This window comes from Lipotes vexillifer, unplaced genomic scaffold, assembly GCF_000442215.2.
Source record: "Lipotes vexillifer unplaced genomic scaffold, Lipotes_vexillifer_v1.1 scaffold422, whole genome shotgun sequence".
Classification (NCBI taxonomy): domain Eukaryota; kingdom Metazoa; phylum Chordata; class Mammalia; order Artiodactyla; family Lipotidae; genus Lipotes; species Lipotes vexillifer.
In genome coordinates this window covers 1,208,253-1,222,533 of record NW_006779087.1, presented here as the reverse complement: position 1 = coordinate 1,222,533, position 14,281 = coordinate 1,208,253, and the positions used below count along the sequence as shown (strand labels likewise).

At 52.1% G+C, this 14,281-nt stretch overlaps 1 protein-coding gene across 1 annotated transcript; it reads right to left on the bottom strand.

Moving 5' to 3' along the window:
* Positions 1-1,748: 1,748 nt before the first annotated feature.
* Positions 1,749-8,226, bottom strand: AQP2 (aquaporin 2). The gene is made up of 4 exons (XM_007452278.1): positions 7,867-8,226; positions 4,567-4,735; positions 2,586-2,662; positions 1,749-1,958 (listed from the first exon to the last, which is right to left on the bottom strand). Exons 1-4 carry the CDS (start codon positions 8,224-8,226, stop codon positions 1,749-1,751), a joined length of 816 nt encoding a protein of 271 aa, XP_007452340.1.
* Positions 8,227-14,281: the final 6,055 nt, after the last annotated feature.

Below are 14,281 nucleotides of genomic sequence, written 5' to 3'. Positions count from 1 at the left end.
GGAGGCAACAGAGCATGGAGAAGGGGGCTCAAGGTGTGATTCTTAGGTTAGCTATGCAGCAGGCTGGAGAGGGAGGGTAGAATGGACGGTCTGGGTGGTGGGGAGAGGGGAGGGGAGAACAGCCAGTGTGTGCTCAGGGTTGGGAGAGGTTAAGGGGCTGGACCAGACGGGGCCAGCCTCAAACCCATCTCCTGCCCGCACCTTGGGGCCCCAGGGCTCTCCTTTGCTTTGACCACCAACTAAAGGAGATAAAGGAGGCCAAAGGTCAGGCCCCTTCTGCATTCTCCCCCCAGGAATCAGAAATACCGAAATGATCCCAATAATGCATAATAATGGTATGAGGAATACAGTTCACACAGCATCTTTACATGCATCATCTCACTTAATCCTAGTTCATCTCATCTGAGAACCGTTGCCTTGGCCTGGAAATTTAGAAGCCCAGCTCTAGACACAGTCCTGCCTCTGCCTGGACAAGTCATCTCCCTCCTTGGTCCTGAGAGCACTAGGGTGCTCTCTGCACAGTAATCTCCTGTGGTGGGAGCCAGAAGGGAGGGAGCACCAGGGCTGGGGGGTGGAAGGGAGAGAGGGGAAGAAGAGCTCTGCCTGGGGAGGGGGGCTGGCGGTGAGATGCGTGATGGAGGCGTGTTGCCTGGTGCCTGTGGTTGCGTGCCTGAGTGCCTTGCCCAGCCAGCCATAGGTGTGTGCTGGGCGAGAGGACTCACTTGTGAAACTGAGTGTCTCCTTTCAAGAAGTGTCTAGTTGCAAATCTCCCCCTCTCCCGAGACAAAGGCCAGGGGCCTACAAAGGCCTTTTGTTTTCTCTGCCACAGTGGGAGGCTAATCTCGGAGTCTGGAGCCCCCCCTGGAGATGAGGGCGCACGCATGTACACTTGTGCGGCAGGCACACACGCACATGCCTGCTTCCTCCCTGGGCGAGGTCCTCTCTTAGGGCAGGAAGGAGGTCCTTGGCCACTCACACCACCACCATCCGCCCCCCCCCACACCCCACGGCCGAAGGCCACTTCGGGAGCTGTTCTCTGGTTGATACCTCACTACATCTAGCAACGGGTCCTGGCAAGTCTTAGGACCCAGCGCTGCCGCTTGGGGAAATTTTCCAGAAGGGGCAGGGTAGGGGGTGGATATCAGTGCCCCTCCTTCAGCTCTCTCAAAGTGGCCTCCATACCCTCCTCTTCCCTTCTGGGAAGCACACTTAAAGCTCTTGGGGATGAATGGCCGGAAGGACTCATCCACTGAGGAGGAAGTGGATTTATTGCAGGTGGGGGAGGGAGGGGTCAAGAGGGGAGTAAGAGGTGGCCAGCCATCGCACACTTGCATCACCACAGGCACACCGGCTTACACTCAGTAGCACGCACAACCCTGCACCGGGGGACAGAGAGGCACTGAGGGATGAACGCACAAAACCTGATGCCCCATTCCCAGACCCCGTCCCCCCCAGCCCACCCAGTACACTGCGCAGGCTCTCCAGAGCCTTCCTCTGCCCTTCCTCCCCAGCTCGGTGCCCAAGTCCCCAGCTCCCTGCAAGGCGCCACGGGGTCGACTACTCGACTCCTCGCTGCCCCGCCGACTCAAGGCAAGGGATCTGCCACGCTCACCGCTATCCCCGCCCTGGCCTCGGCACGTCCCGGAAGCAGCTACTCTGCACTGGGGGCCGGCTTTGCACCTGGGGAGAGGGCCTCCGGCGGGGGTGGCGGGCGCTCCCCCGAGCTCCCTCGAGCCCGGCCCAGGCGTTCAGGCCTTGCTGCCCCGAGGCAGGCTCTGCGGCGAGTGCAGCTCCACCGACTGCCGCCGCCGCACCTCGCGTTCCTCCCAGTCAGTGTCGGGCTCCAGCCCCTTCAGCACGGCCAGGCGCTCCGACAGGCTCTTGGCGGGCGGGAACAGGATGTAGTTGTAGAGAAGGGAGGCCAGGATGGCGCCGACCAAGGGTCCGACCCAGAAGACCTGGGGGCGAGCGAGAGGGCGGCTCGCGGGAGTGCTCCTGTCGCCCTTCCCGTTGCAAGGCGGCCTCACGCGGTGAAGGTAATCAAACGCGTATGCACGTAGTTACCAACGACTAGTGAGCAATTGGGAAGACTTGTTAATTGGGGCTAATGGTGCGAATTGGAGCCGACTGCCCGGGTGAACTTGGTCAAGTTACTTACCCTCTCTGTGACTGTTTCCTCACTATAATAAGACGTAATTTCTGGAGTTCTTGTGAAAAACTAAATGAGTCAATATTTGCAAAGCACTTAGAAGTCCTGGCACATACTAAGTACTAGATAAGTGCTAAATAATAGAAATGTGTTACGTAGTATAAATAATTGCCATTTCTCGAGTTCTCAGGCACTGCGTCATCTGTTTTACACCAGTTACCTCGCTTAATCTTTACAAAAAGCCAAAGCAACAACTGCTCTTATCCTTATTTACAGATGTGGAAACAGAGTCTTTGGCGTCAGACCTGAAGGGTGGACCCAAGACTCCACGGGGCCCCAAGAGGAGGACTGTGGAGGGTTTGCTGATCCCACCCCAAGCTCTTCCAGCCAGATGGGTTTCTGGGGGAGGGGAAGGCAGGGAGGTTTCAGCCATTACCCAGTGGTTGTCAAACTTGCCGGTGACCACAGCTGGAGCCAGAGAGCGGGCAGGATTCATGGAGCAGAGTTCTCTCTCTCTCTCTCTCTCTCTCTCTCTCTCTCTCTCTCTCTATATATATATATATATATATATATATATATATATATATATATATATTTTTTTTTTTTGGCCACACCACATGGTATGTGGGAGTTTAGCTCCCCAACAAGGGATCGAATCTGTGCCCCCTGCATTGGAAGTGTGGAGTCTTAACCATTGGATGTCCAGGGAAGTCCCATGTGTTCTCTTTCTGGACTACCCCAGGCACACACAGACCACATGGTCACATTTGCAGACATGCACTCAATTTCACACAAACAAGGCCACGGAGCACTATTATGGACCTAGCACTACTAGGACCTTGGAATTCGAAATTGCCATATTTCGAATTTTCATCACAAGCAAAAGGAATGTAATGATGAATGCTGATGCATGTTACTACACTTACTGTGATCATTTCCCAATACATGCAAATATTGTATCATATGCAGTACATCTGAAATTAATACAATGTTATATGTCAATCATATCTCAATAAAAAACAAAACACAACAAAAACCCCCCAGACTGCCAATGTTCTCAACCTGGAGCCTGGCATTTACAAGCTGTGTGGCCCCAGACACGTTACCCATCAGGCCTCCATCCTTGTCATGGGGGCTCTGATCTCTAATGACACCCAGCTCAGAATTGCCATGGGAGCTAAAAGAATTAATACATGTGAAGCATGTGCTGCATTCACTGGTAACTGACACACACCCTTTCATTTTCAGCCCCACCATCATCTCAATCGGCCGTGAACCTCCACTGCCACAAGATGCAATAAAAATGAATTACTAGAACATAAAATTAACAAAAAGCAATGCCAGACTAACAGACTTTCCTAGGAGAAGTCTACTTCAGTCAGGCCAGATTTTGCACAGCCAGAGCAGCTTTCACAATCGACCATCCCCCATGTCTGAGAGACATCCATATCTTTGTACCTAGGAATTTTCTTCCCACAGCTATGCATAAATATACACTCATGCACACTTGCACACACACACGAAATGGGAAACTCACCTCCTCCAGAAGACTGAACTTCAGACTGGGTAATCTTGAGCTAAAGGCTGAGGACTCGCTGTGTGACTCACTTTTCTGAACTGGGTTCATCTGACGTGCCTTCCCAAGGCTCCTCCCTTTTATAGGATCAGGGACAATAATGCATTTAAAGACATGATTGGATAAAGTGTAACTGTTGATGGAATCTCTTTTGGAATCTTCATCAGCTGCAGATCCAGCTTTCCAGTATGGTATTATTTAACAACCCTGGGCCTGGGGCAATAGGCCACAATCAAACACACATATTCCTGCAGTGAAATATAACAACATTCACACTTAAGTGGGGATATAATGTTTAATCTCACGTCAAATTTTGTCCTATGTGAGTCTTATACAAAGTTAACACTTTCCAATTTTCCAACACTTGTGGATTGCAAGTGCAGAAAACAGGCTAAGATTCTCTCCTTCTGGGAATTTCCTGACGGTCCAGTGGTTAGGACTCTGCACTTTCACTGCTGAGGACACAGGGAACTAAGATTCCTCAAGCTCTGTGGCACAATACGGGGGGGGGGGGGGGGGGGAGTCTCTGTGCCTCTCTCCAGAGCTTGACCTCAGCCTAAAGGGAATCCAGTGGAGTTCATGTTATATTTACAGGGCTCGCTATTCATTTGAAGCTGGAGCGGTATCTGTCCCTTTGTGGTATATGGGAGTCAAACCCTCTGGGGTGTGTCCATGTGTCTTTCCCTCTTGGGAGTTCTGCGTATCTGTCCCTCTGGGGTCTTTGTGGCTCTCATTTTTGGGCGTTCTGTGTATCCGTCTCTAGAGTGGTCTGTGTGTCTGTTTCCTTGCGGTAGGTCTGTGTGTCTGTCCCTCCAGGGAGGATGGAACCAGTGGCCATGACCTACCCCGAGGAGGTGGCCCAGGACCACAGAGAAACCAATGGAGAGGGCAGGGGTACCCAGGTTGTCTCCACGGCGCTCATCCGTGGAGGCGAAGATGCAGAGCACCAGCTGCAGGGTCAGGAAAAGCTCCACAGTAACGGCCTGGCCAGCTGTCGAGTTGTTGCTGAGCTGGGGACAGAGAGGGTGTGGGGGGGACACACTGAGCATGCTCCCCACACTGGTGCCATCTTCCTGCCCACCTGCAGTCAAAGCTCCAGATAGGCTTCCGGGCAGCAATCCAGAACATCAGGGCTCACCAGCCACCTTAGTCCAAACTACTGATGGCTTCTTCCTGGGCCATGGCACAAAGGCAGGGGGATGGACCCTACAACTGCTTGTGGTCCCCAGGCCAGAGACAGGGAAACTGACTCCATAGCCCATTAGATTTGGGAGCTGGGGTTGTGCGCCTGCAATGTGAAAGGAAAAGGATGCTGAGATCCACAATTTCTGCTTCCTGAAGAACAAGGAGGGAAGAGGTTTTGATTGCAGCAGGAAGCTTTAGGCCAGGTAATAGGAAGACCTTCCTCTCTATTTAAGCCATAAGATACTGGTGTAACGAGAGGCCTGTGGTCTTTCCTCCTGTGGTCAAGGGGCTCCCAGGAACAAGATCTAGGGACTTGGCTCTGGGGATGGCGCTAGTGTGCCCCTTCCCTCTGTGACTGCATTGTACAACTCTTTCCTCTAACCTTTGCCTGTTCCCTTTGACCTTGCCTGTTCATACTGCATTTCAGGCCTCAATTTTGCCCTGTGGATTGGCTCCCTGCACATCCTCCAGAGGTTGAGGTTGGGGTGCTGGAGCCCTGTACTTTGGTGCCTCCTCACCCCATGTGGGGTGCCCATGGTCCCAGCAGACCTTGCCTCGGGTAACAAGAGAACTTGGGGCTGAGCAGAGAGGTGATTTCATAACTGGGCTGCACCCAGTGCTGGATTTCTTTCTGGGTTTTGTCATCTTATGCCCTACATCCTGCCCTCTCTGGGCACTGCACTGGGTGGGGCTGTGATAGTTCTGAGCTCCCACGGTCCTTCTCCAGGCCCTGAACCCCAGCCCCGGGTCCTAGCCCTCAAGCTGGCACCCTTGGGTCTCTCTAGAGTCTAACTTCAACCACCCCCTATGCCCCTCTCCCCCGCAGGTCTTCCAATGTCAGAGCCTATAGTGGGAGGCAGTGAAGAGCTTTGAAGGCAGACACTTTGGCGCTTCTGACTTGCTGTGGGGCCCTACTTATTTCAGCCTCAGTTTGTCTTTCTGTAAAATTGGGATAACAGAATGGATCCTGGAGGACTGTCTGAGAAACAGAAATGACAAGGGCAGAACCCCAGCTCCATTCCCACTGGTAAACAGTGGATCTAAGGGAGACACTGTGGATGTGGGTTTGGTGTCAGACAGCTCTGGGTCCACTTCCAGGTGCTGACATGGGTTCTGTGATTTGAGCCAATTAAATGCTGAACCTCAGTTTACCACTCAGGGTGGAGAATCACAGAATTCACCTTACAGTGTTGTACCTAGAATGAGAGGAAATCCGGCCTAGCACGAAGCAGATGAGCATCAATGGTAACTTCCTGGTGGACAGACTGGCTTTTCCAGTGACCTCACAGGACACTTGGGACACCCATGGGGGTCAACTAGCTCTCACTAGCCTCAGGACAAGTCAGTCCCGCTGCTGCCCCATTCCAGCCAGGAAGGTTCTCCCCAGTCCCTCAAGATGGTAAGTGCTGAGCAGTAACTTGGGGGGGCCTCGTCAGACCCTTCCCTTCTGAGGGCCCTAGTCAACTGTGAGGTGATGGGAGAGCAGGAGGCCATGTCCTCATGGCCCCTTAGCACTCCCATTGCCCTGCTATTAGAGGAGGTTCCCCAGTCACACATTCTTGAGACTTTCTTGGCCATGCTCTCAGTCTAACTACACCTCATCTTGCTGCAGACTGAACTAATTTCATTCTCAATGGAAACGGCCAGATTTCTCAGTCTGTCCACCACCGTGGCCACTCTCGCCTTTTCTCCGCCTTGAGCCCCCAGCCTAATGATATTTTCCATTTTGAAGAAGAGAAGAGTTCTCCAGTTGGGATACCCCTGCCCCTTGCATGAGGAAGGCCACCTGCGCAGAGGAGGGCATGGTCACAGAGACTGTGCAGGACTCTTCAGAGACATCAGAGCTCTTATCCAGAGGCCCAGGGATAGAGAAGGCCAAGAAATGCAGGAGACTGAGGCACAAAAGAGCCACTTGCCTTCTTGGCTTGGGATGGGGGATGGAGCAACAGCTGTGTTGAGGGAACACAGACTGTCCCTTCCCACCCATGCCCTCAGATGCCCAGGCCTTTCACAGACCCGGGAGAGGGGGAGGGTGGGGAGGGGGAAGGGGCTGTGGCATCACCCTCAGCTCCCAAAGTGCCCAAGGCTCCCGATTAGCCACTGTTCATGGAATCAGCAGTTAGCTCTTGGGCTCTGGGGACCTTCTCCGAGGTCTGGAGAGACCTTGCCCCTTTAGCTTTGTCCTGGGTTCTGGTGCTTACTCTGGTATTGACAAACTGTAGGACTTTTAGCCTGTCGCTTCCCTTCTCTGAGCCTCAGTTTCCTTGTTTGCAAAACAAGGCTTAGGTGGTGGCTCAGGGAGGGGACGTTGGTGGGATGGAAAGATCCTGGGTTTTGCAGTCAAGCCTGGGTTTGAAGGCTGGCTCTGGTACTTCCCCTTTTTGAGCCTCAGCTTCCGTGACCTTAAGAAATGGATCTTCTCATCCCTGCCTCGCAGGCTGGTGTGAGGTATCAACGTGTGGCTCATGAGGAGCCCCTGCTGTGAGGCCTGCACACAGGAGATGCTGAAGAAATGTTGGGTCTTATTCCCTCGAGAAGATTCCGGGCACTAGCCCTCTGAGGTTCCTCCCAGCTCGTAAAGCATGTCTGCTCTGGGACCCCTGTCGTCTGCCAAGTCCTAGCGCAGCCCTCCCTGTAATGCAGGTACCAAGTCAACAGAAACCTTGATGCTGCTCTTCCTCCAAGAGGCTCAGGACAGAAAGTACAGTAGACCCGTGTGTATCCAGCCTCTGCTCAGACATTACTGTTCCCTCTACCCTGACTCTCCTATGGCAGCTGTGTTCCTGGCTCTCGAATTTCTGCCCCTCCCCCATACGCCCACCCTCCCTCTCTTTCTGTCTCTCTCTCTCTCTCCCCACCCAGACCCTCACCCAGATCTGGTCCCTCCCCTCTCATCCTTTATAAGAGACTCCCCTGGATCTGCCCCTGTAGAAAGGACAAAGTTCCGGCTACTCACAGCATTGACTGCCAGGTCCCCTCGGATGTCTGGTGGTGTGATCTCAGAGAGCAGAGCGGCCCCGGCCACGGCCCCCAGCAGCTGGGCAGCCACGTAGAAGGCAGCTCGGAGAAAGGAGATGTGGCAGCCCACCAGGCAGGCCACAGTCACGGCAGGGTTGATGTGGGCCCCGCTGACGTGACCCAGAGCCTGCACCAGGGTGCCGATAGCCAGGCCAAAGGCCATGGCAATCTGCAGTACAGAGGGCAAGGCCTGTGGCCAGTTGAGGGCTGAGCCGAGGCCAAAGAAGACGAAGACGAGTGTGGCCAGGAACTCTGCAAACACCGCCCTGGAGAAGGCTATGGATCGGAGTTCCCACATGCTGTGGAGACTTCTGTGGGCTAGCCCAGTGGTCTCAGGGACAGGAAGCTTGCGGCTCTCTCTCTCTCTCTCTCTCTCTCCGTCTTTCTCTCTCAGGGTCTCTGGGGAGGCTGGTCATGGGCATTTATAGGGTTTTTCCAGCCTGGTTTTGGACACGTGAGATGGAGGTGGACTTTGGGCCAATACCTCTTTTCCCCTATGGCTGCCTCCGGCCCCCACTCTCCACCCCTGCCTGCAGCATGCCTATCACCCCATCTTGGACTTCACAGCTGAATAATGTTCCCCATTAATGAGCTCCAGATAAGGACTGACGTCCCCTAGTTTTCCGTGTTTGTTCCCTTGGTTACCCCATGGCTGCTGCCCCAGGGCCTCCCCTGCCCCCACCGCCCCCGTCTTAGGGGGATTCTCTAGGGCATTGCACCGCCAAACCCCTCTCTCTGATTCAAACTGTTGGCCAAGGCAGGGGCAACACCTTACAAAACTGACCATGAGACAGGGTGTCAACGCTACCCCTTCTGGTGATTGGGAAGTTCTTCCTGCTGTCTGACCTCCAATTATTCTTTCTTGCATGGAGTGGAAAATAACTGGTTGATGTGATGTGAACCTTCCAAGGCACAAATGTTTTGTGTATCTTCTGTGCTTGCTTTCTTGCAGTCAGTCACCCATAAATCATTAAGCTTCACTCGCTCCCTGAAACCCCAGCCAAATAGTAGTTCCCATAGCCTGGAGGCAGGGGGTGATTTCAGAGGCATTGGGACCCTGGCCTTGGGTGATGGAGTCAACCTGGGGTCGACTGAGCAAGCTGCGGGCTTCCGTTCCGTGGTCCATCTCTGTGATTTAAAAGGGATAATAAACGTACATGGGCTTAGGGTTTGGAGTAAATGAATTCATGCATAGAAAGTGCTCAGAGCTGCGCCTGGCCCACAGCAAGCTATCAATTGGTATCACCTGTTATTAATAACATTATTAATACTCTGAGGTGGAGATCACGACTCCCCAAACTCACATGTCAGGGTCCCAGAAGCTGTGACAGGCTCTAGGCACACCCTGGAGCTCAGAGCCACCCAGGCCACAGGGGGAGGACATTTTCTGTGGGGCAGTGAGCTGTGCAGGCTCAGGGAGGCTGCAACAAGCAACCCTCCGGCCTCGGAGCCCACTCAGCCCAGCATCTGGGCAATGCCACCTCTTGCCATCAACGCCACTCTGGCCCGAGGTCTAGACACATTTAGGTCTGGGAGTACCCCCGGCCCCATTCCATCGCACTTCTCTAATCCCGCCAGCCCTGCTCCCTCTCCTGGGACCCAAAGGCAGGGTCAAGCTCAGAGTGTGACTAAGAGGACCGGCTCTGGGCCCTGCTCTATCTCCTGTCCAGCAGGTCCCTGGGCAAGTCACAGTCCCAGGAATGGAAATCTGAGAGTGACTGGAGACTGAAGAGTGGAGCCCCTTGTGTTGCTGTGTGCCCTTGGATGGGCCACACAGCCTTTCTGGTCTTTCCTCTTTGGTCAAAGTGTTCATGAGAGAGAAAGTGGTGCACTGACCCTTGATTCTGGGCAGGATCTCCCCTAACCTGGTCAAGTGTAAAATCTCTTACCTCCCGATATACCCAAAAGCAGTGTCATGACTTCTCTCTGTAGCCCATTAACCCCCAGCCCAAATTTGTGTACGTGTATGTTGGTCATTTAGTCACATGGTCATAAATTTAGAACCCAGCAGGATCTTAGAGGTCATCTAGCCTATGGATCCCATTTTACAGATTACAGCATGAAATCCAGAGAGATCGTGACTTGCCCACGTTCTGTTCTGGACCCAAGTGTGGAAGGAGGGGAGGTCACCAACCATGACTGGGCCCCTACTTGGGCTGTGCTTTCCCTTATTTATTTATTTATTTATTTATTTATTTATTTATGGCTGCGTCGGGTCTTCGTTGCTGCACGCAGGCTTTGTCTAGTTGCGGCGAACGGGGGCTACTCTTCGTTGCGGTGCGCAGGCTTCTCATTGTGGTGTCTTCTCTTGTTGCGGAGCACGGGCTCTAGGCGCGTGGGTTTCAGTAGTTGTGGCACGTGGGCTCCGTAGTTGTGGCTCGCGGGCTCTAGAGCGCAGGCTCAGTAGTTGTGGCGCACGGACTTAGTTGCTCCGCGGCACGTGGGATCTTCCCGGACCAGGGCTCGAACCCGTGTCTCCTGCATTGGCCGGTGGATTCTTTTTTTTTTTGCGGTATGCGGGCCTCTCACTGCTGTGGCCTCTCCCGTTGCAGAGCACAGGCTCTGGACGCGCAGGCTCAGCAGCCATGGCCCACGGGCCCAGCCGCTCCGCGGCATGTGGCATCTTCCCGGACCAGGGCACGAACCCGTGTCCCCTGCATCTGCAGGCGGACTCTCAACCACTGCGCCACCAGGGAAGCCCTGGCCGATGGATTCTTAACCACTGCACCACCAGGGCAGTCCTCTGTGCTTTACCTTTGAGCCGGGGTGGAAGGTGTTCCTGAGAAGCCGGAGGGTTCCAGCTGTGGTTCCTGGCTGGCGAGGAGCTCCCCCAGGGGAAGGTTGCATTTTGTTTACAGTGACCATGACACAGTGTCTTATGAGGAACAAGGTGCCATCAACTGCGTGATGTACTAATAACTGAGTGTGACAAACACGCTTTCTTGGAGATGGATGGTGAGGATGATGGTTGAACAACGCTGTGAATGTGCCTGACACCACTGAACTGTGCACTTACAGATGGTTAGGATGGTAGGTTTTATGTTATGTTAAAAATAATTTTTAAAAGTCAGTGGAGGAAAACAGGCCCCAAAAATCTTTCTTCCCAGTTTTTGTACATATTGAAAGAAGTCTTTTGGATTTATGTAGATATCAGCTTTTAGTCAAAAGTCACTCATGCACACATAAAAAAGGGAAATTATAAGCAAAACAAATTGGCTAAAATAGTTCCAAAATTTCTTCACATTCAGAGACCGACTTTCCTAAATCCCTTTTCGATTCCGAGTCGAGTCCTTGATATCTCTCTACACAGTATCACCCTCTGTGCCCTCTCTGCAGTGTAGTGATCCACCATTTCTTATAAGATTGTTTGCTATGTTTCCAGAATTTCTTTCCAAGCCTCTGATACTCCTTCTGTAAGCTTCTGCAGGTGTTTTCTTGCTTCATATGTGACTGGCAATCATCTTGCACTTTTCTCAGTAGTAAAACATAACAATTGCATCTGCTTGTGGGACTCTTCCTTTCTTAGGTCCCATGAAACACTTGGCAGTTGTTTTATAAGAAAAGACAGACTTGCGGTCATTCTTCAGTGAGAACTATTTGCTTCACTAATGTCTAATTCTTGCCAGGCCGCTCTGTTTCCATGTCCTGTATGCAAAATAACTTTAACTGCTAAACCACAGTGTAACTTTTTGAAGACATTTTAAGTAGCAATTAAACGGAACAGATATAGGAATGAGAAGGCATGAAACTCACCTGACCAAGTTTAAGTACGCACAGGTAATGACAACTGCTCCCAGCTGCTGTTAAGACACCATGATTGTTAAGACGTTAGAATGAGGGGAAAAAGGTACACCTTAGAACTGATGAAATATAGCAGTTATAATATTAAATGCTCATTTAGTGCTCACTCTCTCATGAACTAATTTAGACATTCCTACATGTATTTTTTTTTTTTTTTTTTTTTGCGGTACACGGGCCTCTCACTGCTGTGGCCTCTGCCGTTGCGGAGCACAGGCTCCGGACGCGCAGGCTCAGCGGCCACGGTTCACGGGCCCAGCCGCTCTGCGGCATGTGGGATCTTCCCGGACCGGGGCATGAACCCGTGTCCCCTGCACCGGCAGGCGGACTCTCAACCACTGCGCCACCAGGGAAGCCCTCCTACATGTATTAATGCTCTTAATCTTCACAGGAATCCTATGAGCTAATTTTTTTTTTTTTTGGCTGTGTTGGGTCTTCATTGCTGCACGTGGGCTTTTCTCTAGTTGTGGTGAGCAGGGGCTACTCTTCGTTGCAGTGCACGGGCTTCTCATTGTGGTGGCTTCTCTTGTTGCAGAGCCCAGTCTCTAGGCTCGCGGGCTTCAGTAGTTGCAATGCGCGGGCTCAGTAGTTGCGGTTTGTGGGCTCTAGAGCGTGGGCTCAGTAGTTGTGGCCCACGGGCTTAGTTGCTCCACGGCATGTGAAATCTTCCCGGACCAGGGATTGAACCAGTGTCCGCTGCATTTGCAGGTGGATTCTTAACCACTGCACCATCAGGGAAGTCCCTGAGCTAAAATTATCATCTCATTTTTTATGAGATGAGGAAAATGAGACAGCAAGGTTAAGTAACTTTCCTGAGACCACACAGCTAGTAAGTGGGGAGGCAGAATTAGAATCCCAGGAGTCTGACGGGGTTTTTTTGCTTTTATTTTTGTTTTTGTTTTGGCTGCGCCACATGGCCTGCCAATCTTAGTTCCCTGACCAGGGATCGAACCCGTGCCCCCTGCAGTGGAAGCACCCAGTCCTAACCACTGGACCGCCAGGGAAGTCTCAGGAGTCTGACTTTAAGAGGACTTTTTAGTTGTGAAAGTGAATCCCTACCTCATACCCACCCTGTGAAATAATCAAGATAGGAAAGAAATGAGAAAGAAGGCTAAAGGACTCTGAAAACTAAAGAAGTGGGGATTTGTGTGTTGTTTGCTGGTGGCTTGAAGGAGGGGGCCGAGACTCTGGAAAAGCAGAGGTAGGAGGAGGGTGTCTGTGGGGAGCTGGGCCAGTGAGGGTGCCCCATGTGGGAGCACAGTGACAGAATTCAGGACTGGTGCTGTCTGACAGATGACGTGAGGTGTTTTTCCTGCTCTGAGCCGAGCTGAAAGTGCCCTCCATTCTCCCCACGAGGTCGGCAAAAGGGGGTCACACACCCCAGCCCATGAGGCTGGAACTCTGGGGAAGGAGGGAGAAGGGACAGGGCAGATCTGCAGTCGGGCAAAGTGGGACAGAGTGAAAAGAGCAAAAACCCCAGGCAGCAGCTGGCAGGAGGGGTTGGGAGACCGCGGCTCTGGCCCCTTCAGGAAGCCCGAAAAGTATTGTAGGGTGTCAGATCCACGCAGTTCTGGGATGGAACGCAAGCCTTTGGATTTCTATGTAGGGTTGCCAGATAAAACGCAGGATGCCCAGGTACATTTGAATTTCAGAGAAATAACATATCGTTTAGCATAAGTATATTCAAAGCAATATTTGGAGCACGCTCATATTGAAAAATTACTCATTATCTGAAATTGAAATTTAACTGGGTATCCTGTATTTTTATTTGCTAAATCTGACAACCCTATTCTATGCGAAAGCAAAGAGGGAACCCAGAGGACTGAAGGCCTGGGAACATCTGGGTTTCAAACTAAATTCTCACAAGGACTTTTGGGGATGAGTCTTATTAGCCTCCTTTAACACTGGAGGAAACTGAGGCACAGAGAGGTGATGAAAGTTGCCTGAGATCGCAAGGCTGGTAAAGATCTGAGACAAGCTATAAATACATATCTGTCTGATTCAGAAATTCAGGCTTTGGCCCCCATGGTTGGCAGACTTGGTCCTCAAAGGCCAGGCAGTCCTGACAGCCGAGGCCCAGGTAGAGGCAGGAAGGTCACAGGATCAAGCTCCTGGGGAGACACAGAGACAGCTTCCTGCCATTTCCCTCGCGCCCGTGCGGTGGGACCCAGAGATGGAGAAGACGGGACCTTACCTAAGCACCCTACGGCTCCCACCGCCCATAAGACAAGGCCAGACCAGCTCCTTCATTTTGGGGCCCTGGTACGCATTGTTCCCTCTGCCTGGGACAGGTGTCACCACCATTTTCTCGTGGCTAACTCTTCCTCCAGGCAAGTGACTTTCAAACCTTTGTAACTGAGACCTGCAGGAAGAAATACATTTTATATCCTAACCCGTAAACATTATCTCAATAGAGAGAAAGAGACAGATAACTAAAACTAACATTTCACAAAGCAATATTTCCTAAATGTGATGTTTTAAATTCCTCTACTCTATTTCACTGAAAAAGCTCATTTAGGTAACAACTACTAAACTGACTTCATGGCCCACTAATG